This window comes from Symphalangus syndactylus, chromosome 6, assembly GCF_028878055.3.
Source record: "Symphalangus syndactylus isolate Jambi chromosome 6, NHGRI_mSymSyn1-v2.1_pri, whole genome shotgun sequence".
In the NCBI taxonomy this organism is placed as follows: Eukaryota; Metazoa; Chordata; class Mammalia; order Primates; family Hylobatidae; genus Symphalangus; species Symphalangus syndactylus.
The window spans coordinates 53,365,523-53,393,077 of NC_072428.2; the positions used below are offsets into that span (position 1 = coordinate 53,365,523).

The 27,555-nt window shown below is 38.2% G+C and overlaps 1 protein-coding gene and 1 non-coding gene across 4 annotated transcripts in view; both read right to left on the minus strand.

The window, feature by feature from the left end:
• Positions 1-27,555, minus strand: part of FCHSD2 (FCH and double SH3 domains 2) — a 342,640-nt gene that overhangs the window by 27,615 nt on the left and 287,470 nt on the right. For all 3 annotated transcript variants that reach the window (XM_055282851.2, XM_063641345.1, XM_055282853.2), the window contains one exon: positions 7,509-7,670. In XM_055282851.2, the coding sequence (XP_055138826.1) occupies positions 7,509-7,670 (162 nt within the window). The remainder of the gene's footprint in view (positions 1-7,508; positions 7,671-27,555) is intronic.
• Positions 9,160-9,266, minus strand: LOC129485496 (U6 spliceosomal RNA). Its single transcript, XR_008658648.1, has one exon. It is a non-coding gene; the product is annotated as a U6 spliceosomal RNA (small nuclear RNA).

Sequence of the window (27,555 nt, forward strand, 5' to 3'; positions counted from 1 at the left end):
GCGTGGGCAACATAGTGAGACCCCATCTCTACCAAAAATATAAAAATTAGCTGGGCGTGGTGGTGCTGGGAGGCTGAGGCATAAGAATCACCTGGGAGGAGGAGGTTGCCGTCAGCTGAGATTGCATCACTGCCCTCCAGCCTGAGTGACAGAGCAAGACTCTGTTTAAAAAAAAAAAAATGTAAATTAGAAAATATTTTGAACTGGATAAAAATGACGACACTACATACCAGAATTTGTGCAATGGACCTAAAGCAATACTTACAGGGAAATGTTTAGCACTTAATGCCAATATTCAAAAAGAAGAAAACTCTCAAATCAATGACCTCAGTTTCTACCTTACAAATCAGAAAGGAGAAAATTAAATCCAAATTGGACAGAAGAAAAGAAATAATAAAATCCTGAGCAGAAATCAAGAAAATAGAAAAGAGAAAAATAAGAGGGAAAAATCAATAAAATCAAAAGCTGATTCTTCATAGAGATCCATCTAATTAATAAACCTCTAGCAGAATGATCAGAAGAGAGGAGACATGGCCAGTATCAGGAATGAGGTGGTATCGCTACTAATTTTCCAGATAATCAAAGGATAAAGGAATATTATTAACAACTTTGTGCCAATAAATTTGACAACTTAGATGGAATGGACAAATTCCTTAAAAGAGACAACTTACCAGATTTCACTCAAGAAGAATAACCTTAATAACCCTGTATCTACTAAAGAAATGGAGTCTGTTATTTAAAAACTTCCAAAAGAAAACTCCAGGACCAGATAACAGCCCTGGTAAATTCCACCAAACATTTCAGGAAGACAAAATTCCATGCAATTCTACACAAGGCTTCCAGAAACTTGAAGAGGAGAGGATACTTTTCAAATCATTTGGAGACAAGCATTGTAACAAAACCAGACAAGAATACTACAAGGAAATGAATGGAGATGGAAGCATGCTTATCAGAGTCCTAGCAAACCAGTTCCAGTCAATATATAGAAAGGATAGGCCAGGCGCGGTGGCTCATGCCTGTAATCCCAGCACTCTGGGAGGCTGAGGGGGGTGCATCAACTGAGGTCGGGAGTTCAAGACCAACCTGACCAACATAGAGAAACTCTATCTCTACTAAAAAAATATAAAATTAGCCAGGCATGGTGGCATATGCCTATAATCCCAGCTACTTGGGAGGCTGAGGCAGAAGAATTGCTTGAACCTGGGAGGCGGAGGTTGCGGTGAGCCGAGATCACGCCATTGCACTCCAGCCTGGGCAACAAAAGCGAAACGCCATCTCAAAAAAAAAAAAAAAAAAAAAAAAAAAAGATAATCTATCATTACCCAAGTGGGGTTTACCAGGAATGTGAAGCTGGTTTAATATCTGAAAAATCATCAATGCAATTAAACCATATTAGCAGACTAAAAAAGAACCATTTGACAAGATCCAACATCCATTTCTATTAGCAAACAAAATAGAAACAGAAGAAACTTCTTTAACATGATAAAGGACATCTACAAAAACCCTACTGCTAACTTCATACTTAATGATGAAAGACTGAATGCATTCTTCCTAAAAGTTCAAGAACAAGGCAAGGATTTCTGTTGACTCTCACCACTTCTATTCAGCAATTTTATAGTAAGAAGGAAAAAGGAATCCAAATAGGAAAGGAATAAGTAAAACTGTCTTTATTTGCAGGTGACATGGTTATACAGAAAATCCTATGGAATTTACAAAAAAGCTACTAGAACTAATAAGTGAGTTTAGCAAGATTGCAGGATATAAGATCAATATACAACAACTGTATTTTTATAGATTAGCAATGAACAACTGGAAATTGAAATTTAAAAAATCATTTACAATAGCACCAAAATTATGAAATAGGGATAAGTCTGACAAAGGATGTGCAAGATCTATCTACTGAAAACTACAAAACATTGCTAAGAGAAATTAAAGTCCTAAATAAATGGTGAAATATATTATGTTCATGGATTGGAAAACTGAATATTGTTAACATGGCAATGTTATCTTCTAGTTGATCTATACAGTTATCATAATCCTAATAAAAATCCTGATAGGCTTTTTGGGGTAGAAAACCAATTTTAAATTCATATGGAAATGCAAAGGACCTAGAATACCCAAAACAACTTTGACAAAGAAGAAAGTTGGAGGACTTACACTACCTGAAGTCATGACTTATTATAAAATTACAGTAATTAAGACAGTGTAGTACCGGCATCAAGCTGGACAAATAGATCAATAGAACAGAACAAAATATCAAGAAACAGACCCATATATATATGATTTTTTTTTTTTTTTAAAGATACTTGCTCTGTTTCCCAGGTTGGAGTGCAGTAGCACAATCATAGTTCGCTGTAACCTTGAACTTCTGGGCTCAAGATATCTTCTTGCCTTAGCCTCCTGAGTAGCTAGGACCGCAGGAATGTACCACAATGCCTGGCTAGTCGAAAAAATTTTTTTTTCTTTTTTTAGAGACAGGGTCTACTATGTTGTTCAGGCTGGTCTCAAACTCCTGGCCAGAAGTGATCCTCCCACTCAGCCCAATGTGTTGGGATTACAGGCATAAGCCACTGTGGCAGGCCTGAATAACTGATTTTTGACAATGATGCAAAGGCAATTCAGTGGAGAAAGGACAGTTAAAAAAAAGTTCAAAAAAGGGACAAAGAACTCTGACTTATTCTGTTTACCATAATCAAAGATGAGCTCATGCTGAATTACAGATTTAAATGTAAAACCTAAAACTGTAAAACTTCTAGAAGAAAACCCAGGAGAAAATCTTTATGACCTTGGTTTTAGGCAAAGATTTCTTAGCTACCACACCAAAAATATGATCCATAAAAGAAAAATAGGTAGGTTGGACTTCATTAAAATTAAAAATTTGTGCTCTTTGAAAGGTATTAAGGAAATAAAAAAATAAGCCATAGACTAGAAGAAAATTGCATAAATCAAATATCTGATAAAGGATTTGTATTCAGAGTATAAACTCTTAAAATGCAATAAAAAGAAAACAAACCCAATAAAAAATAAACAAAGATTTGAACAGACACTTCACCAAAGAAAATGTACAGATGCAAATAAACATATGAAAAGATGCTCAACATTATCAGGGAAATGGAAATTAAAATGACAATGATTTACAACATCGCACCTATTAGAATGTCTAAAGTTAAAAAGACTGACTATACTAAGTATTGACAGGGTTGTGGAACAACTGAAACACTAGTACCCTATTGATGTAATTGTAAAATGGTATAACCACTTTGGAAAACAGTTTGTCAGTTTCTTAAAATGTTAAATATATACCTATTGTATGACCCAGCCAAAGCATATGATCTTAGCAGTTTTAGAAACTCCTTATCTTACCCGTATCTCCAACATCATTATTGAGCATGGTCCTCACAATGACCAAAGTCAGAATTTATTTATATGCAACTCTGCAGATGTTCATACTCTAAGGGAGGCTGTACAACAGAGTAGACTAGCAGTTTGCCTTTGTACATTAGTTGGGGAAAGTGGCTGAAAACAGGGAAGTGATGTTAACATTGTGGGCTATAGTTTGAAAATGTAAGAAATAAAAGAACAGGGTGGACATAGTGGCTGACAAATAAAAGAGTAGAAAGAATAAAAATATGGACTGGGTGTGGTGGCTCATGCCTATAATTCCAGCACTTTGGGAGGCCAACGTGGGCGGACTGCTTGATCCTAGGAGTTTGAGACTAGCCTGGGCAACATGGTGAAAAATACAAAAATTAGCTGGGCATGGGGGCATGAGCCTGTAGTCTCAGCTACTCAGGAGGCTGAGGCAGGAGGATCCATTGAGCCCCAAAGGTTGAGACTGCAGTAAGCCATCGACAGCACCACTGCACTCCAGCCTGGGCGATAGAGGGAGACCGTCTCCAAACAAACAAAAATACACATTATGTTGTACACCATAAATATATACAATTTTTTGTCAATTAAAAAATAAATAAATAGAAGAGTAAGGAAATACACCAAATTGCTGGCTGTGCTATTATAAGGATGGAGCTATTAATCATTTTCTTCTGTATTGTATTTTCCAATTTTTTGGTAATCTGCTTATATAACTTTTTCTATTGCAGAATTAATATAATATCAAAAGTCAGGTTGTCATCTTGGTATGGCTTTTGAGTAACAGAGGCAGGACGATAAGAGAAGGGAGGCCGACTGACACAGGCTGATGGGGTTGCTGGCAGCAATCTAACAGGGGAAGCTGCATGCAGGCTCCAGCCACCTGCAACTGAGTAACTGTGTCAGTGGACTGTTCTCCTTTAAAAACAATGTTGCTATACTCGAGGATTCCTTTCTTCCAATCTTACATTCTGTACTATAGCATGATACAGAAGGCAGAGTTAATACCCAATTAAGTATAGTTCCTTCCTTATTCTATAAGGGAGTCGTCTGTGTCTTTTTAAAACATTTATCTTCCACAAGGCACTTTTCAGTTGCACTATTAATGTCTAACAGTAGTATTAATCATGTTTTCCAGATGACGAATGCTTTTGTTGGCACCTGTAATGGAAGAAATAATTTAGCCTCTAGAATGTGTATTTCTGCTTCATGTTCCTCAGCCAGCTAGCTGTCAGTATGAAGAGATACAACCCCCTCTAAATAATTTCAGTGCTGTTATTTAAAAGCGGATTAAATAAATATGGGTCCTCATTAAGCTATTTTGTGCCTATGTCTCTCCTTTATACTATTAGATCTTCCACAAAATGTAATCTCTCAGTTGAAAGATGCAGGCTCCATAAGACTGACTAGGGGGAAGAAAAACGTGGGATGCAATTGCAAAATGCTCCCTTCACAGAGGATATGTATGTCTCTAGAGGAGTGATTTCTCTGGACAGGTCTCAAAAATACTCATTTATTCAATGCTTACTACTACTGTACTAGGCACATCTCCTTCATTCCCTTCCTTCATGAGAACAGCCCTTCTTTATCTCCAGTCAAAATTCTTCCAGGACTATCTCAAATGACATATCCTCCATGGGGCACACTTTCTTCCCTATTCTTCTAGCTGATATTGAGCTTTTCTGATAGTATTTCAAAGAATCATGAGATTCTGGAGTTGGTGGGGGTGGGGGGTGGGAATCTCAGAGTCTTTTAATCTTTCTTTCAGAAACCCAAGAGAAGTGACTTTTTCCAAGGTGTGCAGATGAGTTAGAAGTAAGCAATTTCAAGTGTGCTACACAGTAGCCCAGTCATACACTGCCATGTATCATTAAGATCTATGAAGGTCTGTATGGTCTCCTAGCTTGTAAACTCTATGAGGAGGGAGACCAAGTTTTGTTCATCTTCAGTTTGCCCAGGAAGTAAGTACAAAGTCAGATGGTATGTGCCTGCTCAGTTCAAAGTCAGATGGTATGTGGCTGCTCAATTGATTTGGTTAGAAAAGGTGCTAGCTGAAGGAAAATCATGGGTTTGATTGGTTGGAAACAGTCCTGCTGTAGAAGCCCAAAGCAAGTGGGCCTGGAATTTGCTGTCATCAAAAACTCTACAACAATCTGAAGTAGATGAGCATTATGACTTTTAGAAAGTGCAATAATAGGAGATATTCCATGAGATGAAGCAACTCTGTTCTGTTTTTTTTTTTTTTTTTTTGAGATGGAGTTTCACTCTTGTCACCCAGGCTGGAGTGCGATGGCATGATTTCGGCTCTCTGCAACCTCTGCCTCCTGGGTTCAAGCGATTCTTCTGTCTCAGCCTCTCGAGTAGCTGGGATTATGGGCGTCTGCCACCATGCCTGGCTAATTTTTGTATTTCTAGTAGAGACAGCGTTTCACCATGTTGGCCAGGCTGGTCTCGAACTCCTGACCTCAGGTGATCTGTCTACCTTGGCCTCCCAAAGTGCTGGGATTACAGGTGTGAACCACCATGCCTGGCCAGAGCAACTCTGTTCTAATAACAACTGGGGAAGTGCTTATAACCCCAAAGTCAAGTGGGTGATGTTTCTTTTTCCCTCCAGCTGGATTAACATTAATAGTTAAATGAAAATAAAGCTTCAATAGATTGTTTTTCCTTAAAATGTAGACCCACACACAATCCTTTTTAAATGTGCAAGTGTATTCTCATTAGAAAATCAGAATGCTATGTGAAAAAATTGACAAAATTTCCAAGAATGTTGAAAAATTTTGGCCAGTTTCACTAGCAAGCCTGCCTGATATCTAAAGAGCACAAGCATTTAAAGAGGCACTATGAAGATAGTGGGAAGTTGGGAGGTTAGAGTTTTAGCTTTTAGTTTGCCACTATTCCAACTACCCATTCACCCATCCAGCCATTCACTCCTTCCTTCAAAAATATTTAAGTACCAGCTATGTGTCAGGCACTTTGCTGTGCAGAGCAGAGAACCAGGAAGATATGGCAATTACATTCTAGAGAGGAAGACGACAATAAACAAAAGAAAACAAATAAAGAAGGCAAGTTCAAACTGTAATAAATACCACTGAGGAAATAAACAGGATGACAGAGAGTAATGGGTGGGGAGGTGACAGTAGGAATTACATTAGTCTGACTAGCGAGGCATCACATATCCAGCTATGTAATATCAGGCAAATCACTGAATTTTTCTGGTACTTAGATCTCCAACATGAAAAACTAAGGTTGAACCAGATGACATCAGAGTAGAAAAAGCCCTGGACTTGAAGTAAGGAAACTTAAGCTGTGTCCTGGCCTTGTCTGTAAAACTCACCTACACTCTCTCTATGTAAGGAGAATATGAAAGCTGTTAAGAATTGAAGTCACCTGCCGGGCGCGGTGGCTCACGCTTGTAATCCCAGCACTTTGGGAGGCCGAGGTGGGCGGATCACGAGGTCAGGAGATCAAGACCACGGTGAAACCCCGTCTCTACTAAAAAAATACAAAAAATTAGCTGGGCGTGGTGGCGGGCGCCTGTAGTCCCAGCTACTCGGAGAGGCTGAGGCAGGAGAATGGCGTGAACCCGGGAGGCGGAGCTTGCAGTGGGCCGAGATTGCGCCACTGCACTCCAGCCTGGGTGACAGAGCGAGACTCCGTCTCAAAAAAAAAAAAAAAAAAAAAAAAAAAGAATTGAAGTCACCTTCAGACTAAGCCCACATACTAAGAAGAACATTCCTCACTTAAGATTTTGTGCAAATCTCTGGATGTTTATTTTCATTTTCACTAAAGAAGACCTCTGAGAACTTGAGAGACACTAGATTGTTTTCTATTCTATTACTTCCAGACACAAAGCATATTTACTCTATGAATGGGATGAGTTTGGTAGATAGGCATCGATAACCCAAATAGTGATAACATATTCTTCATCATACATTAAAAAAATACACTCATTTTTTCCTCTCTTTCACTTCCTGCAATAATTTTAAATCAATTAGTGACAGGCTGAAGAATAAAACCTAAACCACTAGCAAACTTTATCTTTTTAAAAAAATTTTGGCTATTATTCAGTTTGGCTACAGAGTCAAAGCATGCTTCAATGAAAATCAACTTATCATATCCAAGAAAAGAAATCGTACCGAGTGTAAAGTGCCATTACTGGTCACTGCAGGAGGGCGGGCCCATCGCTCATTTTCCAGTTCTTCCATTACTTGGTTCATGGCACTCTTTAGCCATGTGTCCACAGAAACACCAATCTGCTTTAGCAGGTCCAACCGGGCTTCAGCTTTCAATTTAATTATCTAGAGAACCAAGAAAATGGTCAGAAATCAAGGCTTTTTTTATTCACAATAGCAAAGATGAGGAATCAACCCAAATGCTCATCAATGATCAACTGGATAAAGAAAATGTGGTACATATACACCATGGAATACCATGCAGCCATAAAAAGGACAGAGATCATGTCCTTTGCAGGGACATGGATGGAGCTGCATGCCATTATCCTCAGCAAACTAAGGCAGGAAGAGAAAACCAAACACTGCATGTTCTCACTTGTAAGTGGGAGCTGAACAATGAGAACATATGGACACATGAATGGGGAAGAACAACACACACTGGGGCCTCTCAGGGGGTGATGGGTGGGGAAGGAGAGCATTAAAAAGAATAGCTAATGGAGCTGGGCTTAATAGCTAGGTGATGGGTTGATCTGTGCAGCAAACCACCATGGCACACATACCAGGATTACTTTTGCACCATCCTAATAACAAACCCGCACATCCTGCACACGTACCCCGGAACTTAAAAGTTGAAAAAAAAAATTAGCTAGGCATGGTATCATGGGCCTGTAGTCCCAGCTACTTGGGAGGCTAAGGTGGGAGGATCACTTGAACCCAGGAAGGGGAAGTTGCAGTGAGCGGAGATTGCACCACTACACTCTCGCCTGGGTGACAGAGCAAGACTGTTAAAAACAAACAAACAAACAAACCAAGAAACTATATAACTGTCATGAAAGGAAATTACTTAAAAGGAAAAAAATCATACATGATCCTATCAGTCTTACATGGCAAATATTCTCAAGGCTTTGTCCACATGCAGACATATTTTTGCACAAGTGTATTCTTTGTGGCAATGCAGCTTAGCTTTTACTTTTTAAGTTACCATTTTTTTTTAATTTTTAATTTTTTTGAGACGGAGTCTCACTCTGTCATCCAGGCTGGAGTGCAGTGGTACGATCTTGGCTCACTGCAACCTTCACTTCCCGGGTTCAAGCAATTCTCCTGCCTCAGCCTCCCAAGTAGCTGGGATTACAGCTGTGTACCACCACACCCGGCTAATTTTTGTATTTTTTAGTAGAGGCGGGGTTTTGCCAAGTTGGCCAGGCTGGTGTCGAACTCCTGACCTCAGGTGATCCACCTGCTTCAGCCTCCCAAAGTGCTGGGATTACAGGTGTGAGCCACCTCACCCAGCCAGGTTACCATTTATTATAAACTTCTTGTTTATATCCCTATCAAAAAAAGGAAATCAAGGCTTTTTTCCCTCAAATTAATTAAGTTCTTCCTAATCGATTAATTAGAACAATCTTGATATTCATTAGCAATTCTTCCCTGGCATAGATGGTAATTTTTCACTTGAAGCAGGGCAAGAGAAGGGGAGAGGGAGGAGAGATAGTGAAGAAGGGAAAGAGAGGGTTGGGGGGAGGGAAGAAGAGAGAGAGAGAGACAGAGAACATGAACAAAAGAAAGGAATCAAGGTCTCCTAACAATGGAATACTTGCTTTTTTTTTTTTTTAATAAAAGTATGGAATGCTTCACGAATTTGTGTGTCATCCTTGCATAGGGGCCATGCTAATCTTCTCTGTATCATTTCAATTTTAATATATGTGATGCTGAAGTGAGCACATATTTGCATTTTGACAAGGGCATGGTATTGATGATAGATCAAATATAACTTGTGATGAGGAAGAGATCAAGAGTGATAAAGTCTGTTTCCTTTTCCTGTTCATAAGGCTATGCCTCAGAACATCCTGAAATCCAGCATTTTCAGTAGCCTTCTAGCCCATCTCCTGGACTTTTTCTCCTCTGTAATCCATGTTTTACAGTCTGTGAATGACCTCATCATGTTGCTCCCCTGTTTAAAAACTTTCATAACTCCTGACTATCTACTGAGTAAAGAATTAACTAATTCTTAACTAGGAATAAAAAATATCTTTCACAGTTTGGCTGAGTTATTTCCTTCTACTGTTTCTTTCCACACCCCCCTATGCTCCCACCCCACTGTCTCACTTGCTGTTCCTCTGATCCATCATGTGCTCGCATGCCTGCGGGCATGCCAGTCCCTCTGTAAATGCCTTCTCATTGCTTTTTGATGCCTGGTGAGTGCTTATCTTTTGACAGTCCATTCAAATATTACCCTTTCCACAAAGATTTTTCTAAGTATTTCTCCACCTTCCTTAGGCAGTTAATAATTCCTTTTTCTCTGCTCCTAAAGCACTCTATATAGATCTAATTACAATGTGATAGGCACTAAATTATACTTAGCTATTTAACTAAGTAGGCCTGTTTGATATAATTGGGGGCTCCTTTAAGACTCAAGCATTGACATTCAGCGTTATTCTCCTGTTATGTGTTCAGTAACCTTTTTTGAATAAATATCCTATATAACTGTGCTTCTACTTTTCCAAGAAAAGACTGAACAGGATCTACCAATTCTTTCAAGATTGGCTCTACCAATCTTGAAAGACTGCCATTCAATGATACTGAGTCATAAACTACTGTGTCTCTTTAATAATAATAATTTTTAATATTCAAGAACTTCTCTCTAACAATTCTAACATTCTTCAGCACAAGCTTAAAGAATTCCCCTTTTGGGCTGGGTGCGGTGGCTCATGCCTGTAATCCCAGCATTTTGGGAAGCCGAGGGGGGCAGATCACGAGGTCAGGAGATCGAGACCATCCTGGTTCACACAGTGAAACCCCGTCTCTACTAAAAATACAAAAAATTAGCTGGGTGTGGTGGCGGATGCCTGTAGTCCCAGCTACCCAGGAGGCTGAGGCAGGAGAATGGCATGAACCAGGGAGGCGGAGCTTGCAGTGAGCCGAGATTGCGCCACTGCATTACAGCCTGGGTGAGACTCCGTCTCAAAAAAAAAAAAAAAAAGAATTCCCCCTTTCACTTGGCTGCTTTTATTGATTAACTTGTTTGTCGACTAACAGTCATGTCTTTGCTTTTAAACTACATTTATGATGTGGCTGGCAGAAACAGCAGAGATTGAGAATAAAAAGTCCCTATTCTCCAAATTCAAGAAAGGGAATAACTGCTTATTCTTTAGGCCTTTTTCCATAAACCATAAACGAGTAACCACAGAACTAGTTTTAAACCCCTCCCGATCAGAAAGTAACTGCTGCTTTGCCCCAACAGCCATGCCTCTGAAAGTCGGCTAATCCGTGACAGCTTCTGCTTCTACTAGTCCTCCAAACTCTAAACACCAAGGCTAAAAGTGAGCCAACCCCTTAAACATTTCTAGTTTTGAAAATCTGCCAATCCCTGACACTCAAGCTTCTCAAAACCCTATATATCAAATCTTGCTTTGTTCAGAGTCAATGCGTTTTCTGTCATTCTCTTTTGCTTAGCAAGTAATACATTCAGCCTCTTTTGCTTAGCAAGTAATGCATTCAGCTTCATTGTTTCACATATACAAGTGGTGATCTCTTCCTTAACATTTAAGGTTCCAATAAGTTAATTTTGAGGACTCTCACTTGGTGGCTTTCTGTGGGACTCTTGGACAAACAAGTTGCAGCTGGTGCAGTGGCTTGTACCTGGAGTCCAAGCTACTCGGGAGACTGAGGAGGGAGGCTTGCTTGAGTCCAGGAGTTTGAGGCTGCAGTGAGCTATGATCATGCCTGTGAACAGATAGCCATTGCACTCCAGTGACAAATACCTTTGGTACATAATGTTTTGTTGTTGTTGTTGCTGTTTTAAAGCCAGAGTGGTTGCTCTTTTGCCCAGGCTGCTCTTGAACTCCCGAGCTCAAGCAATCCTCCTATCCTGGCCTGCAAAAGTGTTGGAATTACAGGTGTGAACTGCTGTGCCCAATAGGTACACAATTTTGATTTCCCTCCGTATTCTCTGCTTGGGGAGTTGATATCAAAAACAATTTATGTTCTGACTTGTTTCACTGGGCTTTCTTTGCTGAATTAATTTTTTTATATTAACATTTTTAAACAAATAGATTTTTATAAAAATTGAGGTAAAACATTACATAAAATTTACTATCTGCACCATTTTAAAGTATACAATACAATGGTTTGGGGTATCATATACGTCTTTATATAAGATAATTGGAATTTTTGGCTTAGAGGCACTCCATTTGGTAAATACTCTTGCAAAAATCTGCTTATTCTTTTCATAATTTCTTTCTTTTTTTTGGTAAAACTTTATTGACATATAGCTCAGGTGACAAAGACCTTTTGGCACACAACTTTTTTTTTTTTTTTTAGGACCATACAATTCACTCATTTCAAGTCTGAAATTCAATGGCTTATAGTATATTCATAGTACATACAACCATCACCACAGTCAAATTTAGAATATTTTATCACCTCCAAAAGAAACCACGTACCATTTACCTTTTGCTCTCCAGCCCCCTATTCACTGCAGTCTTGACAATCACTATTCTACTTTCTGTCTATAAAGATTTGCCTATTCCAGACATTTAACACATATGAAATAATATAATACATGGTCTTTTATGACTAACTTCTCTCACACTGCATAATATTTTCAAGATTCATCTATGTTGTAACATGTATCAGTATTTCATTTCTTTTAATGGCCAAACAACATTCTATCGTATGGATATACATTAGAATGTTTATCCATTTGTCAGTTGGGAGTCATTTAGGTTGTTTCTATTTCTTGGCTATTATGAATAATATTGCTATAAACGTGTGTGTATAAGTTTTAGTGTGGACATGTTTTCACTTCTTTTGGGTTTATACATAGGGCTAGCATTGCTGGATCATGAAGTAATGCTAAGTTTAACCATCTGGGGAAATACCAGACTGTTTTTCAACGTGGCTCTATCATTTGATCCCATCAGTAGGGTAATGAGGGTTTCTCCACATCCTGGCAAACGCTTGTTAGTGTCTGTCTTTTGATTCTAGCCATGCTAGTGGATATAAAGTGGTATCTTACTGTTGTTTGCATTTTCCTGGATAACTATTAATGTTACGAATCTTAGGCCAGGCATGGTAGCTCATGCCTATAATCCTAGCACTTTGGGAGGCTGAGGCGGGCAGATCATGAGGTCAGGAGTTTGAGAACAGCCTGGCCAACGCAGTGAAACCCCATCTCTACTAAAAATACAAAAAATTAGCCAGGCATGGTGGCAGGTGCCTGTAATCCCAGCTACTCAGGACGCTGAGGCAGGAGAATCATTTGAACCCGGGAGGTGGAGGCTGCAGTGAACTGAGATCACACCATTGTACTCCAGCCCAGGCAACGGTGCGAGACTCCGTTTCAAAAAAAAAAATGAATCTTTTCATGTGCTTATTTATTGGTCATTCGTACATCTTCTTTGGAGAAATGTCTATTCAGATCCTTTTCCCATTTTTAAGTTGAGTATTATTGCCTTTTTATTATTATGAGTTTTAATATATTCTAGAAGCAAGTTTCTATCAGATACATGATTTGCAAATATTTTCCCCCATTCTGTGGGCTTTCATTTTCTTGATAGTGTCATTTGAAACACGAAAGTTTTAAATTTTGATGATGTCTAATTTATCTAGTTTTTCTTTCACTGCTTAGGCTTTGGTGTTATATCTAAGAAACTAACCCATGGCCACAAAGACTTACCCCTGTGGTTTTTTTTGTAAGTTTATTAGCTTTTGCTGTTACATTTAGGTGTTCATTTTGAGTTAGTTTGCATATATGATGTAAAGTGGGGTTGTTAAGATAATTAACTGGAAGGTCATTAAACTGAGGCAGCTCCAGCATCCCGGGTTCCTATGTAAGCAAACCAAAACTCAACTCAGTATAAATGGTAAAACAAAACTGAAGCTTAACCAATCAAAAACTGCCAACTACCTTCTAACTAGAAACTTTCCACTGGAATGATCCAAAAAAGGCTACTACTGTGCCACTTTAACTAATCAAATATTGGCTTTGTTTTGCTTCTGAGTTCACCCTATAAAAGCATTCCTGTGGTGTCCCATTGGTGGAACCCTGAACTGCATATGATCTGGTGCTGCCCAAGTAATTATCGCTATTTTCTCAAATAAAAAAAAATTTAATGTGCCTAAGTTTATCTTTTAACAGGGTCAAACTTCATTCTTTTGCATATGGATATCCACTTGCCCTAGCACCATTCTAGTATGCTTTTGCTTTTTTAAGAGACAGGGTCTCACTGTTGCCCAAGCTGGAATGCAGTAGTATGACGATAGTTCACTGCAGCCTCGGACTGCTGGGTTCAAGTGATCCTCCTACTGTAGCCTTCCCAGTAGCTAGGACTACAGGTGCATGCCACCATGCCTGGCTAATTTTTAAAATTTTTTGTAGAGACAGCTGTCTCACTATGTTGCCTAGGCTGGTCTTGAACTTCAGGCCTCAAGTGATCCTCCTGCCTCAGCCTCTCAAAATGCTGGGATTACAGGTGTGAGCCACTGTGCCTGACCTCTAGTATTCATTTTAAAACAACGAAATGTTTTTATTTTTGTTTTTTAAAAGAGTGAACCAACAAGCTCTTTCTTAGAAATCACATATGCAAGTCACAACAGATAAACATGGTATTTGCCAACTCAGATTTAGACTGCAGTCCCAGAATTAAACACTGCTATCTTCCCTTTAGTATTTCAGTTGCTTATAAGTTAAAAATTGTCTAAAAGCAGAACTTTCTAGTGTTTTCAAATGAATTTTATGATTTGCCAACTTATTAAAAATTTTCAAAGTATAGCTCTCTGTAAACTTGATGGCATTCCAGATACTACTTGACCAAATCATTTTTGGAACCTTTAAAGAGGTAGAGCTTTTAAAAATAATATTTTAAAAATCCAGATCTTTTAGGATACATAATCTTGGTTTATAAACACAGTTAATTACCTAGATTTTAACACAAAATTTAACATAAGCACATATAAGTGTAAAGCTATAGTTGAATTTCAAGTCTGTAAATCTAATTTGGACTTAATTCATTTGCTTTAACATATCTCTTCTCTAAGGACAAGGACTGTGTGTATTGTATTACTCTTTAGGACAGTGCTTTACTTGTAGAATACAATAAATAATGGTAGATAATAGTATTTGCTACTCCATCTTTGGTACCTTAAGAAATCCAAACAGGTTTTATCATAGGTACTAGGAACTATATCATCATGTATTTCATTTAATCCACAAAACAATTCTAGGGGTCAATATTATAAACTCTATCTATCTATCTAGCTAGCTATTATTTATTTGACAGAGTCTTGCTCTGCTGCCCAGGCTGGAGTGCAGTGGTGCAATAATAGCTCACTGTAACCTTGAATTTCTCCTGAGCAGTTGGGACCAGAAGCACATGCTACCACACCTAATGTTAAAGTTTTATGTAGAGATGGGGTCTTGCTATGCTGCCCGGTTGGTATCAAACTCCTGGCCTCAAACGATCCTTCCGCCCTCCTGCCCTGGCCTCCCAAAATGCTGGAATTAGAGGTGTCAGCCACCATGCCTAGCCCCAAAACTCCATTTTATAGACGAGAAAAATGATTTAATCAAGGTCACACCAACTGTGGTAAACCATCATATTAAGGTTCCCAAATAATCATGCTTCCTGGTATCCATGTAGTCCACTCCCACCATGATTCTGGGCTTGTCCATGTGATTTGCTTTGGCTACTGGGGCATTTGCCAATTTAATGGAAACAGAGGACCCTCAGTAAGTGCTATTTGGACTTGACTTCTTGAAATATGCTGCCACCATGCTGGGGAAGTCCAGTTTAACCTATATGCTGATGAAAGACCACATGGGGAAAAGGCCCAGCCATCACAGTTGAGCTCAGCCCTCTGGCCAGTCCTCTAGCTGAATGTAATTGCTTGAGTAATCTCAGGTAAAACCAGTAAAAGAAATGACTAGTTGGCCTGGCACAGTGGCTGACACTTGTGATCCCCGCATTTTGGGAGGCCGAGGTGGCAGGACTGCTGAGCCCAGGAATTCAAGGTTTGAGACCAGCCTGGGCAAAATAGCGAGACCCTGTCTCTATAAAAAATAAAAATTAAATATTAGCAGGGTTTGGTGGTACACGCCTGTAGTTCCAGCTATTCAGGAGGCTAAGGTGGGAGGATTGCTTGAGGCTGCGAGGTTGAGGCTGCAGTGAGTTGTGCCGCTGCAGCCCAGCCTGTGATCATCCAGAGTGAGATGATCTCAAAAGAAAATAAAAGAATAAAAGGAAATGCATAGTCAGCACCCAGAATGGCAACAGATAATAAACCACTGTTTTTTTTGTTTTGTTTTTGTTTTTTTTATTATTATACTTTAGGTTTTAGGGTACATGTGCACAATGTGCAGGTTTGTTACATATGTATCCATGTGCCATGTTGGTTTGCTGCACCCATTAACTCGTCATTTAGCATTAGGTATATCTCCTAATGCTCTCCCTCCTCCCTCCCCCCACCACTGTTGTTTTTGCCATAAAGTTTGGGGTGGTTTTCAAAGGCAGCAACAGATTACTGTGTTTGAACAACACAATCTCCAAGTACTTGGGTATTTTCTAGCCATCTTTCTATTATGGATTTTTAGTATAAGTCTAATTAATCAAGAACTTACTATGTATAATATCAATCCTTTTAAACTTATTGAAACAGGTTTATGGTCCAGTGTATGGTCTTGTTAAATGTTCTATATGTACTTTAAAAGAACACATATTCTACTCATATGCAGTGGAGTGTTCGATGAATGCCAATTAGGTAAAGTTGGTTAATGATGTTGTTCATCTTCTATATCCTTATTGATTTTCTATCTTCTTGTTCTATCAATTACTGAAAGAGGGATGCTGAAGTCTCCTACTACAATTGTAGATTGTCTATTTCTTCTTTCAGTTCTGCCAGTTTTTGCTTTATGTATTTTGTAGCATATTATATACACATCCAGGATTGTAATATATTCATGATGAAATGTCTTTAAAAAATCATTATGCATTATCCTTTCAATATTCCTTGTCCTAAAATGTATTTTGTCCAACATTAATATGATCACTTAATTTTTTTTTTTTTTAGACAGGGTCTGGACTTTGTTGTCTAGGCTGCAGTGCAGTGGTACAATCATGACTCAGTGCAGCCTCAACCTCCAGGGCTCATCCTCCTACCTCACCTCAGCCTCCTGAGTAGCTGGGACTACAGGCGTGCACCACCATGCCCAGCTAATTTTTGTATTTTTTGTAGAGATGGGGTTTTGCCACTTCAGTATTTTTAATGATTAGTGTTTGTTCTCCTGTGATAAGCAACAGCTAAAATTTCTCCTGGGTTTTTTTGCCTTTCAGTTATTGTTTCCTGCCAAGCTCCTTAGAGTCTATATTCCAAATGTATACTCAGGTATCAGCCAAGGATTTGGAAGGGCTTTCCAAATGACATCCACCTTCAGGCCAGTAAGATGGAGCTTCTGCTTAAATTCTGGTTGTGCTGCTCCTTACAGATGCAGGGCTATATAATGGACATATCACTAAGTATAGTCCCGTTCTTTCAAGGAGAAATTCCTCTCCAGGTTTTACATGCTTTTGGTCATTTTCCAGTTCTATTAAATAATTTTTAATATTTTTACCCTAGATTAATATTGTCATCTAAAATAGTCTTATATAAGCTAGTAACCTATTACAAGAAGCAGAAAATGTCTTAGAGATATATTTATTCTACATTCAAAGAGAATTATAAAGAAATCTAAAACTTTCAATAGTTTACTATTAACAGCAATATTCATGTTGTAGTTCTGAAAGTGCTTAATATATACTGCAGTTATTATTCTATAATATACAAAGCAGGCTGGGCATAGTGGCTCACGTCTATAATCTCAACACTTTGGAGGCTGAGGCAGGCAGACTGCCTTAGTCCAGGAGCTCAAGACCAGCCTGAGAAACATGGGGAAACCCTGTCTCTACAACAAATGCAAAAATTAGCTGGGTATGGTGGCACATGTCTGTAGTCCCAGCTATTCGGGAAATGGAGGTGGGAGGATTGCTTGAACCTGGGAGGTGGAGGCTGCGATGAGTGCCACTGCACTCCAGCCTGGGTGACATAGACCCTGTCTCAAAAATTTTTTTTTTAAATATATAAAGCAAATAAAATATTAGATAATATGATTAGGAATAAAACTTTTTGGTGTAAGAGGAAAAAAGGACATAAATAAATGTAAAATCAAAGAAATCAAATAAGTTCAATAAAATCCCTCTAGCTGGGCACAGTGGCATGCACTTGTAGTCACAACTATTTTGGAGGCTGAGGCAGGAGGATCATTTGAGTTCAGGAGTTCAAGGCTATAGTACACTATGATTGTGCCTGTGAATAGTCACTGCATTCCAGCCTGGGAAATTGAGACCCTGTCTCTAAAAATAAATAAAATCCCTCTAATTGTCCATGTTAATTGGAAATATCAACATGAACTCATGATTTAAAAAAAGTTATCCCTAGCTCTAACAACAAAGAAAAGACAAAAAAAAAAGGACACTTAGAACAATAAGCACCTTCACAGCCCAGGCCTTAGTGTCTAAATACCATTTTCTATTAACAGAATCAGAGCTTCTTGGAGAAACAGCTAATTCTAAGTCTGGGCAGGAAAAACATAAGGTGAACACTGTGATAGCTTGTTGTGCTAGGAAGAAAGTATTCAAGGACTAATGGGGGTAATGTCAAAAGTACACAGAAGTCAGTTGAATGGACTCCCAGTTTTAGATAATATGGAACTTAAAATGACAACTGGAATTGATAATATACTAAATAGATAAAAATCTATAATAAGTTGAAATGATGTCAGGTGGAACTCCAGGAGGAGAGGCAAACAATAACTACTAAGAAAAGAATATCTACAGTAGAGCTATGAACTAAAAAATTCCTAGAGCTTGTACAGGGTTGAAAGACATTAAAACTCTGTGGTGGCTCATGCTTGTAATCCCAGCACTTTGGGAGGCTGAGGCGGGCAGATCACCTGAGGTCAGGAGTTCGAGACCAGCCTGGCCAACATGGTGAAACCCCGTCTCTACTAAAAATACAAAAAAAATTAGCTGGTTGTGGTGGCGGGTGCCTGTAATCCCAGCTACTTGGGAAGCTGAGGCAGGAGAACTGCTTGAACCCAGGAGGCAGAGGTTGCAGTCAGCAGAGATCATCATCACTGCACTCAAGCCTGTGCGACAGAGTGAGACTTTGTCTCAAAAAAAAAAAAAAAAAGATATTACAACTCTATCCAGACAGAGTTGAGAGAACTTGGTGTATACCCACGGCATTAGTATAGGGCTAATTTCTAATTTATCTCTACATTAACCCAAACAAAGCTTAAAAACAAGCTTCAAAATGATCAAATTGATCTGCAAGTAACTGACCTGGCAGCCAAAACAAAACTCAATAGTCTTTATAAGAAGAAAATAGAATCTAGAATAATAACCAAACAGTCACTATGTCTAGATTCAGTAAAAACTTAGCAGATATTTGAAAAGCAGAAAAACATGAGCCAAGAGAAAAATCAGCAAATAGAAAGAATGAAATGACAGAGATGATGGAATGAGTAGACAAGAACTTTAAAATTACTGTTATAAATATACTTAGAGGTTTAAAGAAAAAGATGAAGATAAATAGGAATGAACTAGAAGATAAAAGAAGAACCACATAGAACTTATAGAGCTAAAAATATAACATTTGAAATAAAAATTCACAAGATGGCCTCAACAGTAGTTTATACGCTATAGAGGAAATATCCATAGGTTTTAATAGACACTAATAATAACTCATCAAAGAGACTGAGATAAAAAATAAGGCCAGATAAAAATGTGTGGAATGAGCTTTGCACATGACATGTAGGATAATATCAAGTGATTTAATATTCATGTAATTGAAATCATAGAAGAGGACAGAAAACATATATCAAGGCACAATAGGCCAGGCTCAGCAGCTCATGCCTGTAATCCCAGCTACTTGGGAGACTGAGGCAGAAGAATCGGTTGAACCCAGGAGGCGGAGCTTGCCGTGAGCCGAGATCGCGCCATCGCACTCCAGCCTGGGCAACAAGAGTGAAATTCGGTCTCAAAAAAAAAAAAAAAAAAAAGTAATCCTATTTACAATAGCTACCAAAACCAAAACAAAACAAGACAAAAAAAAAAAAAAAAAACCCAAAAAACAAAAAAACAAAAAACCACAACCCCAGGAATAAATTTAACCAAGGAGGTGAAAGATCTCTACAAGGAAAACTACAAAACACTGATGAAAGAAATTGAAGAGGACACAAATGAATCCATGTGCAATTGCTATCAAAATCAATGACATTCTTTACAGAAATAGAAAAAAAAAATCCTAAAATTTGTATGGAACCACAAAAGTCCCTGAATAGCCAAAGCAATTCTGAGCAAAAATAATAAAGCTGGAGGTAATACACTACCTGACTTTAGTAACCAAAACAGCATGGTATTGTCACAAATACAGACACACAGACCAATGGAACAGAATAGAGATCCCAGAAATAATGTACTTACAGCCAACTAGTTTTTCACAAAGGTGCTAAGAATTTGCACTGGGGAAAGGACACCCTCTTCAATAAATGCTGCTGGGAAAACTGAATATCCACCTGCCAAAGAATGAAACTAGATCCCTATCTCTCACCATATACAAAAGTCGGCTCAAAATGATTAAAGACTTTAAAAATAAACCCAATATTATGGCTGGGCACAGTGGCTCACGCCTGTAATCTTAGTGCTTTGGGAGGCTGAGGCGGGTGGATCCCTTGAGCCCAGGAGTTCGAGACCAGCCTGGGCAACATGGCAAAACCCCATCTTACTAAAAATACAAAAACTCAGGTGGGAGGATCACCTGAGCCTGGGGAGGCCAAGGCTGCAGTGAGCTGTGACTGTGCCACTGCACTCCAGCCTGGGTGACAGAGTGATACCCTGTTTCAAAAAAAAAAAAAAGAAAAACAAACAAACACCCATACTATAGAACTAGTACAAGAAAATATAGGGGAAATGCTTCTGTACATTGGTCAAGGGAGATTTTTATGGCTGAGACTTTAAAGCCATAGGCAACAAAACAAAAAACAGATAAATAGGACTATATTAAATTAAAAACTCTATGCAGCAAAGGAAACAATCAACAGAGTTAACAGATGAGCTACAGAATGGAAGAAAATACTTGCAAATTATTCATGCAACAAGGGACTAATATCCAGAATATACACGGAACTCAAAAAACTCCATAGCAAAATACCATGTAATCTTATTAAAAAGTGGGCACAGGATCTGTAACCACTTTTCTCAAAAGAAGACATAATGGCCAACAGGTATATGAAAAAATACTCAACATCACTTATCATCAGTAAAATGCAAATCAAAACCAGATATCAAAACCAAAATCAGCTATCATCTTACCCCAGTTAGAATCACTATTTATCAAAAAGACAAAAAATAACAAGTGCTAGTGAAGATGCAGAAAAAAGGGAACTGTTATACACTGTTGGTGGGAATGTAAATTAGTACAGCTATTATGGAAAACAGCATGGAGGTTTCTCAAAAGACTAAAAATAGAACTACTATATGATCCAGCAATCCCTCTTTTGGATATTTATCCAAAGGAAAGGAAATCAGTATATCAAAGTCATACCTTCATCCCCTGTTTATTACAGCACTATTCACAGTGGCCAAAATGTGGAATCAACCTAAATGTCCATCAATGGATTAAGAAAATGTGATATATACACACAATGGAATACTATTCAGTCATAAAAATGAAATCCTGTCATTTGCAGCAATATAAATGGAACTGGAGGTCATTATGTTAAGTGAAATAAGCTAGGCACAGAAAGACAAATATCACATGTTCTCACTCATGTGTGGGAGCTAAAAAATGTTAATCACAGAAGTAGAGAGTAGAGGCCGGGGCTGGGCATGGTGGCTCACGCCTGTAATCCCAGCACTTTGGGAGGCCGAGGTGGGTGAATCATGAGGTCAGGAGATTGAGACCATCCTGGCTAACACGGTGAAACCCCGTCTCTACTAAAAATACAGAAACAAAATTAGCTGGGCGCGGTGGCGGGTGCCTGTAGTTCCAGCTAGTTGGGAGGCTGAGGCGGGAGAATGGCATGAACCGGGGAGACGGAGCTTGCAGTGAGCTGAAATCACGCCACTGCACTCCAGCCTGGGTGACAGTAAAGACTCCGTCTCAAAAAAAAAAGAAAAAAAAAAGAGAGCAGAGGCCAGGCGTGGTGGCTCATGTCTGTAATCCCAGCAGTTTGGAAGGCCAAGACGGGTGGATCATGAGGTCAGGAGTTTGAGATCAGCTTGGCCAACATGGTGAAACCCTGTCTCTATTAAAAGTAAAAAAATTAGGCGGGCGTGGTGGCGCACGCCACTGCACTCCAGCCTGGGTGACAGAGCAAGACTCCGTCTCAAAAAAAAAAAAAAAGGACAGAGTAGAATGCTGGTTATCAGAAGCTGGGAAAGATTGTGGGGAAGGAGAAGAAGAGAGATTGGGGAATAGAAAGAAGCAAACAGATAGATGGAATAAGTTCTGGTGTTTGATAACTTAGCAGGGTGACTATAGTTAATAATTAATTCAAAATAACTAGAAGATTTGAAATGTTCTAAATACAAAGAAATTATAAATGTCTGAGGTGACAGATATCTTAATTACTCTAATTTGATCATTATACACTGTATGCATGTATCAAAATATCACATGCATCTCATAAATATGCACAAATATTTTGTATCAATACAAAATTAAGAAGCCAAAAAAGGAAACAAAGAATGCCTAAATAGACACATCATGTTCATGAATTAGAAGACTCAATATTGTTGAGAAGTCAGTTCTCCTCAAATTATTTGTGGATTCAATGCAATCCCAATCAAAATGCCTGCAGTCTTTTTTTGTAGAAGCTGATGGCAATAAGAATAGTCCAAATAATTCTAAAACAAGAATAGTGTTGGAGGAATTATACTATCTGATTTCAAGACTTACAATGTCATTAAGACTGTGATACTGGCATAAGTACAGACATACAGACCAATGGAACTGAATAAAATTGAAAATATTGACACACATATGATTAGTTGTTTTCAATACAGGTGCAAAGGTAATTGGAAAAGCATACTCTTTAAAATATGATGGTGGAACAACTGGCTATCTGTATAGGAAAAAACAAAACAAAACAAAACAAAAAACAAAAAAAACAAACATGACCCTTAACTCATACCAGACCTCAACAATTTAACTAGAAATGTTTAGGATCACAGTCCACAAAGAAAAGCTTGAACTATAACACTTCTAGAAGAAAACATGAGAGGATATACCACATCCTTGATCAGGCAAAAATTTCTTAGAACATAAAAAACACTAATCATAAAGGACAAAATTCATAAATTAATCTCATCAAAATTAAAAGTCTGCAATCTAGAAAATGAAAAGGTAAGCCAAAGACTGGAGAAAATATTCGCAGTACATGTACCTAAAAAATGACTAGTATCCAGAAAACATAAAGAATTGTTATAACTCAGTAATAAGACCAATCCAAATTTGGGCAAAAGATATTAACAAATACTTTACTAAGGGGGATATATGAATGGCTAAAAAACTTATAAAAAGATGCTCAGCATAGTTAGTTAATGTCACTAGTCTGTAGTCAAATGCAATTCAAAACCACAGTGAGATACCATTACACACACACTCAAATGGCAAAGTTTAAAAAGACTGACAAGTTGAAGGCAGTGGCTCACGCCTATAATCCCAGCACTCTGGGAGCCAAGGCAGGCAGATTGCTTGACCCATGAGTTTGAGACCAGCCTGGGCAACATGGTGAAACCCCATCACTACAAAAAAAGAGAAAAATTAGCCAGGCATGGTGGAGTGCGCCTGTAGTCCCTGTATCCCCTTAGTAAAGTATTTGTTAATATCTTTTGCCCAAATTTAGATTGGTCTTATTACTGAGTTATAACAATTCTTTATGTTTTCTGGATACTAGTCATTTTTCTGGATACTCGGGAGGCTGACGTGGGAGAATCACTTGAACCCAGGAGGTTTGGGCTGCAGTGAGTTGAGATCGTACCACTGCACTCCAGCCTGGGTGACAGAGTGAGACCGTGTCTCAAAAAAAAAAAATTTTTTTTTAATGAGGTCATAATAATACCCAAGAAAAAAAAATACCCATTCACCGCCACTGGAGGTGACTAGCACTTAGTAATTGCAAAGAGGAAAGAAAGAATCTTTATCATGGAAAGATCTGGTAGCATACCACCTTATTAAGAGACCATTCTTAGTATCATTAATAGCAGGACAACTTGATATTATGATTTTTTATGTGATGAAAAACATCACATAATCTATGAACTATTTCTGCCTAAAACATTAACCTGCCTCTAATCAGGCCTTAAGACCTAACTTCCGTTTATAGAACACAATTAATGGGTCAATCTAACAAACACATAAAGCCAGTATTGCAAAATATAATAGTTGAATCTAGATGTTAGGAAATACATGTTTATTCTTTGTATTTTCTGTATGTTTGAAAATTTTCGGTAAAAAATAAAAGTGATTAGTCAAGAGGTCTGCTAACATAGCATGAATACAGTGAAACCTCACAGTAACAGGCCCAGAGGTAATGTAAATTTGGAAATAATGTGATTAGAAATATATATATGAGAAATATATATATGTGTGTGTATATTATATATGATCATATATAATCATACATATTTTATATATAAGATCATATATATAAACTATGTTTATATATATAAGATCATATATAAACTATATATGAGAAATATATATATATCTGTGTGTATATTATATATATGATTATATATAATCATACATATTTATATATATAAGATCTATATATAAACTATATAAAAGATCATACACACACACACACACACACACACACACACACACACATATATAGTCTTGCTCTGTTGCCCAAGCTGGAGTGCAGTGGTCCAACCATGGCTCACTGTAGACCAACCTTCCAGGATCAAGCCTCTGCCTCCCAAGTAGTTGAGACTACAGGCACGTGTCACCATACCCAGCTAATTTCTTTTCATTTGTAATAGAGATGATGTCTTATCTGTTGCCCAGGCTGCTCTCAAACTCCTGAGCTCAAGTGATCTTCCCGCCTCAGTCTCCCAAAGTGATGGAATTAGAGGCATGAACCACTGCGCCCAGCCTAAAAATTTTGTTTTAATAGCAGGGTCACTCTTGTCATTAACTTTGCAATAATGAGGACTCACATTTTATATAACCAGTGTTCTCTCTTTTGTATAGGTATTTATAATAAATAAAGTATCAAATGAAAGAGAAAAACCAATGCAGATGATATACAGGCAGAAGAAAGGAAAAGGGTATGTGCAGAAACCACTATTGTTAATTCCTTTGAAGACTCTCATGGCTAGTCTATCCAAAAATTTTATTATGATAATCCTGTAAGTACTACCCCAATAAATATGCCCTCATATTTGCTGGCTAATTTTAGTTAGGCTATTTTTTGTATCTGTTAAGTGGAAACCATGAGAGAGATTATTTTATGCTAACAGTAAAATTAATTAAATGCTACAGATATTCAAAACTGAGAAAACGGATCTGCTACAATGGTTTTAGCATACTATATTCAACATTTTTGATAAGAAAACTATCTTTGAGAATGTAGACTTAAATACTTGCATTAGAAGAGGTGAGATATCGTGGTATGAGAATTTCACTTCCTATTTTTAGTTTGAAACTAACAAACACAGTCTAGTTTGGCATACTATGGAAATAATAGGTCATTTGGCGTAAATGAAGACTCTGTGTGCCTGATACCTACTACTGCTACTACTGGGGATGGCGGGAGGTTTCGTGGAGTTAGGGTACCAGTCGGTGACACCACGCATGGAGTCTGGAAATGGAAAATACACGAAATACCCCTCAGAAAACCTCTGAGACTTGTCTCAAAATAATTACTCCTGTTCCACCAAGGCTCTGAAAAACTGGCTTCATCTAGAGTGTGGAGAAACAAACAACAGGAATAACTCTTCTACCATAGGCCAGTGTTTCTTAGAGTAGGTGAGGGCTTGCCAACACTACTTGGCCAGCACCCTAAGATAGTGGCTTAGACATGACCCTGAATTCAAAGAGAAAAATGACTATTCATTGTACACCCTTCCCTCCTCACTATGGAGGCTGTCAATTAGACTGTGAACAGGAATGAAGTGGAGGTGGGGTTACTGGGGTTTCTCCAGCCCAGGCAGATGGCAAGCCTGTCCTGATTCAGATCACTTCCATGGGGCTGTGCCAAAAACATGCTCATATTCTCTATGCTTGCCTACGCTGCCTCTCCCTTCACTCCACAACCAGTGAAGCACTTCCTCAAAACCTCTAGAGTTCTAAGGGGGTGTTAGGAAACCATTAGTTTAGATTAAACCTAAACCAGTGCAGGGATTCCTTGTATTGGGTCCCTGAAAGATGCTTGCCCAATCTTCTTACACACTTACAGGGCTACACTATGTCTCAGGAGTGCTTATTCTGTCTTTGGGAAGATCTGACTACTAGAAAGTATTTCCCAATACTAAACTCACATCTCCTTCTTTCCTACCTTCATCTTTTGGTTCAAATTCTACCTCCTGAAGTTGCATGGCATAAGTCTGTGCTATCCCCTTTTCTCTGACTAATCAAATACTATTCATCTGCCAGTATTCATCTTAAGCCTTCTTCTGTGTTACACCTGCAACAATCCCTCCCAGAGTGATTTCTGTGGTCTCTGGGTTGTTCTTCAACTATATTTAATGCACCACTCCTCAGCAGTTATGCTTTACTATCTTAGTGATTTTTGGCATTCTTTATGCCTTTCTAACAAGAACATAATCTTTTGATGGCTGGATGGTGTCAGTCTTTTATAAATGTCTACCTCCATATCCCTTTACCATGTTGCTGCTGAGTAGATAAAAGTGTGTGCACAAGTCCTCCATAAACTGGCCCTAACCACAACAAGTTTACTTACTTTCTACCACATTTCCTCACAAAAATCCTCTACTCTAATCATATCCAGCTACCAAATTATACCCTGTGTCTTCCTCATTTGCTAATACTTTCTTGTTTCCTATCCCAACCTCTCCCTATCTAGAACAGGGAGTATTAGCCTCAGGCATAAGAACTCTAAACACTGTACACAAAATGTACATTTTTGTGTGTGGGAGAGAATGTTTCATAGCTTTCATACAATCTTCAAAGGTCCCATGACTCCACAAAAAATTAAAATCCACTATTATAAATTTTTTCCCATCTCTGCTTAACCAAATCTTCCCTATTCTTTTTTTTTTTTTTTTTTTTTTTTGGAGACGGAGTCTCGCTCTGTCACCCAGGCTGGAGTGCAGTGGCGCAGTCTCGGCTCACTGCAAGCTCCGCCTCCCGGGTTCACGCCATTCTCCTGTCTCAGCCTCTCCGAGTAGCTGGGACTACAGGCGCCCGCCACCACGCCCGGCTAATTTTTTTGTATTTTTAGTAGAGACGGGGTTTCACCGTGGTCTCGATCTCCTGACCTTGTGATCCGCCCGCCTCGGCCTCCCAAAGTGCTGGGATTACAAGCGTGAGCCACTGCGCCCGGCCCAAATCTTCCCTATTCTTAAAAGCCCAGCTCATGCCCCTGGATCCAGGGAACCTCCCATATGGGGGAGATTTCCTAAGCTCTGAATATAGATATATATGAATATATATATGAATATATATGAATATATATATGAATATATATGAATATATATATGAATATATATATGAATATATATGAATATATATATGAATATATATGAATATATATATGAATATATATATGAATATATATGAATATATATATGAATATATATATGAATATATATGAATATATATATGAATATATATGAATATATATGAATATATATATGAATATATATGAATATATATATGAATATATATGAATATATATATGAATATATATATGAATATATATATGAATATATATATGAATATATAT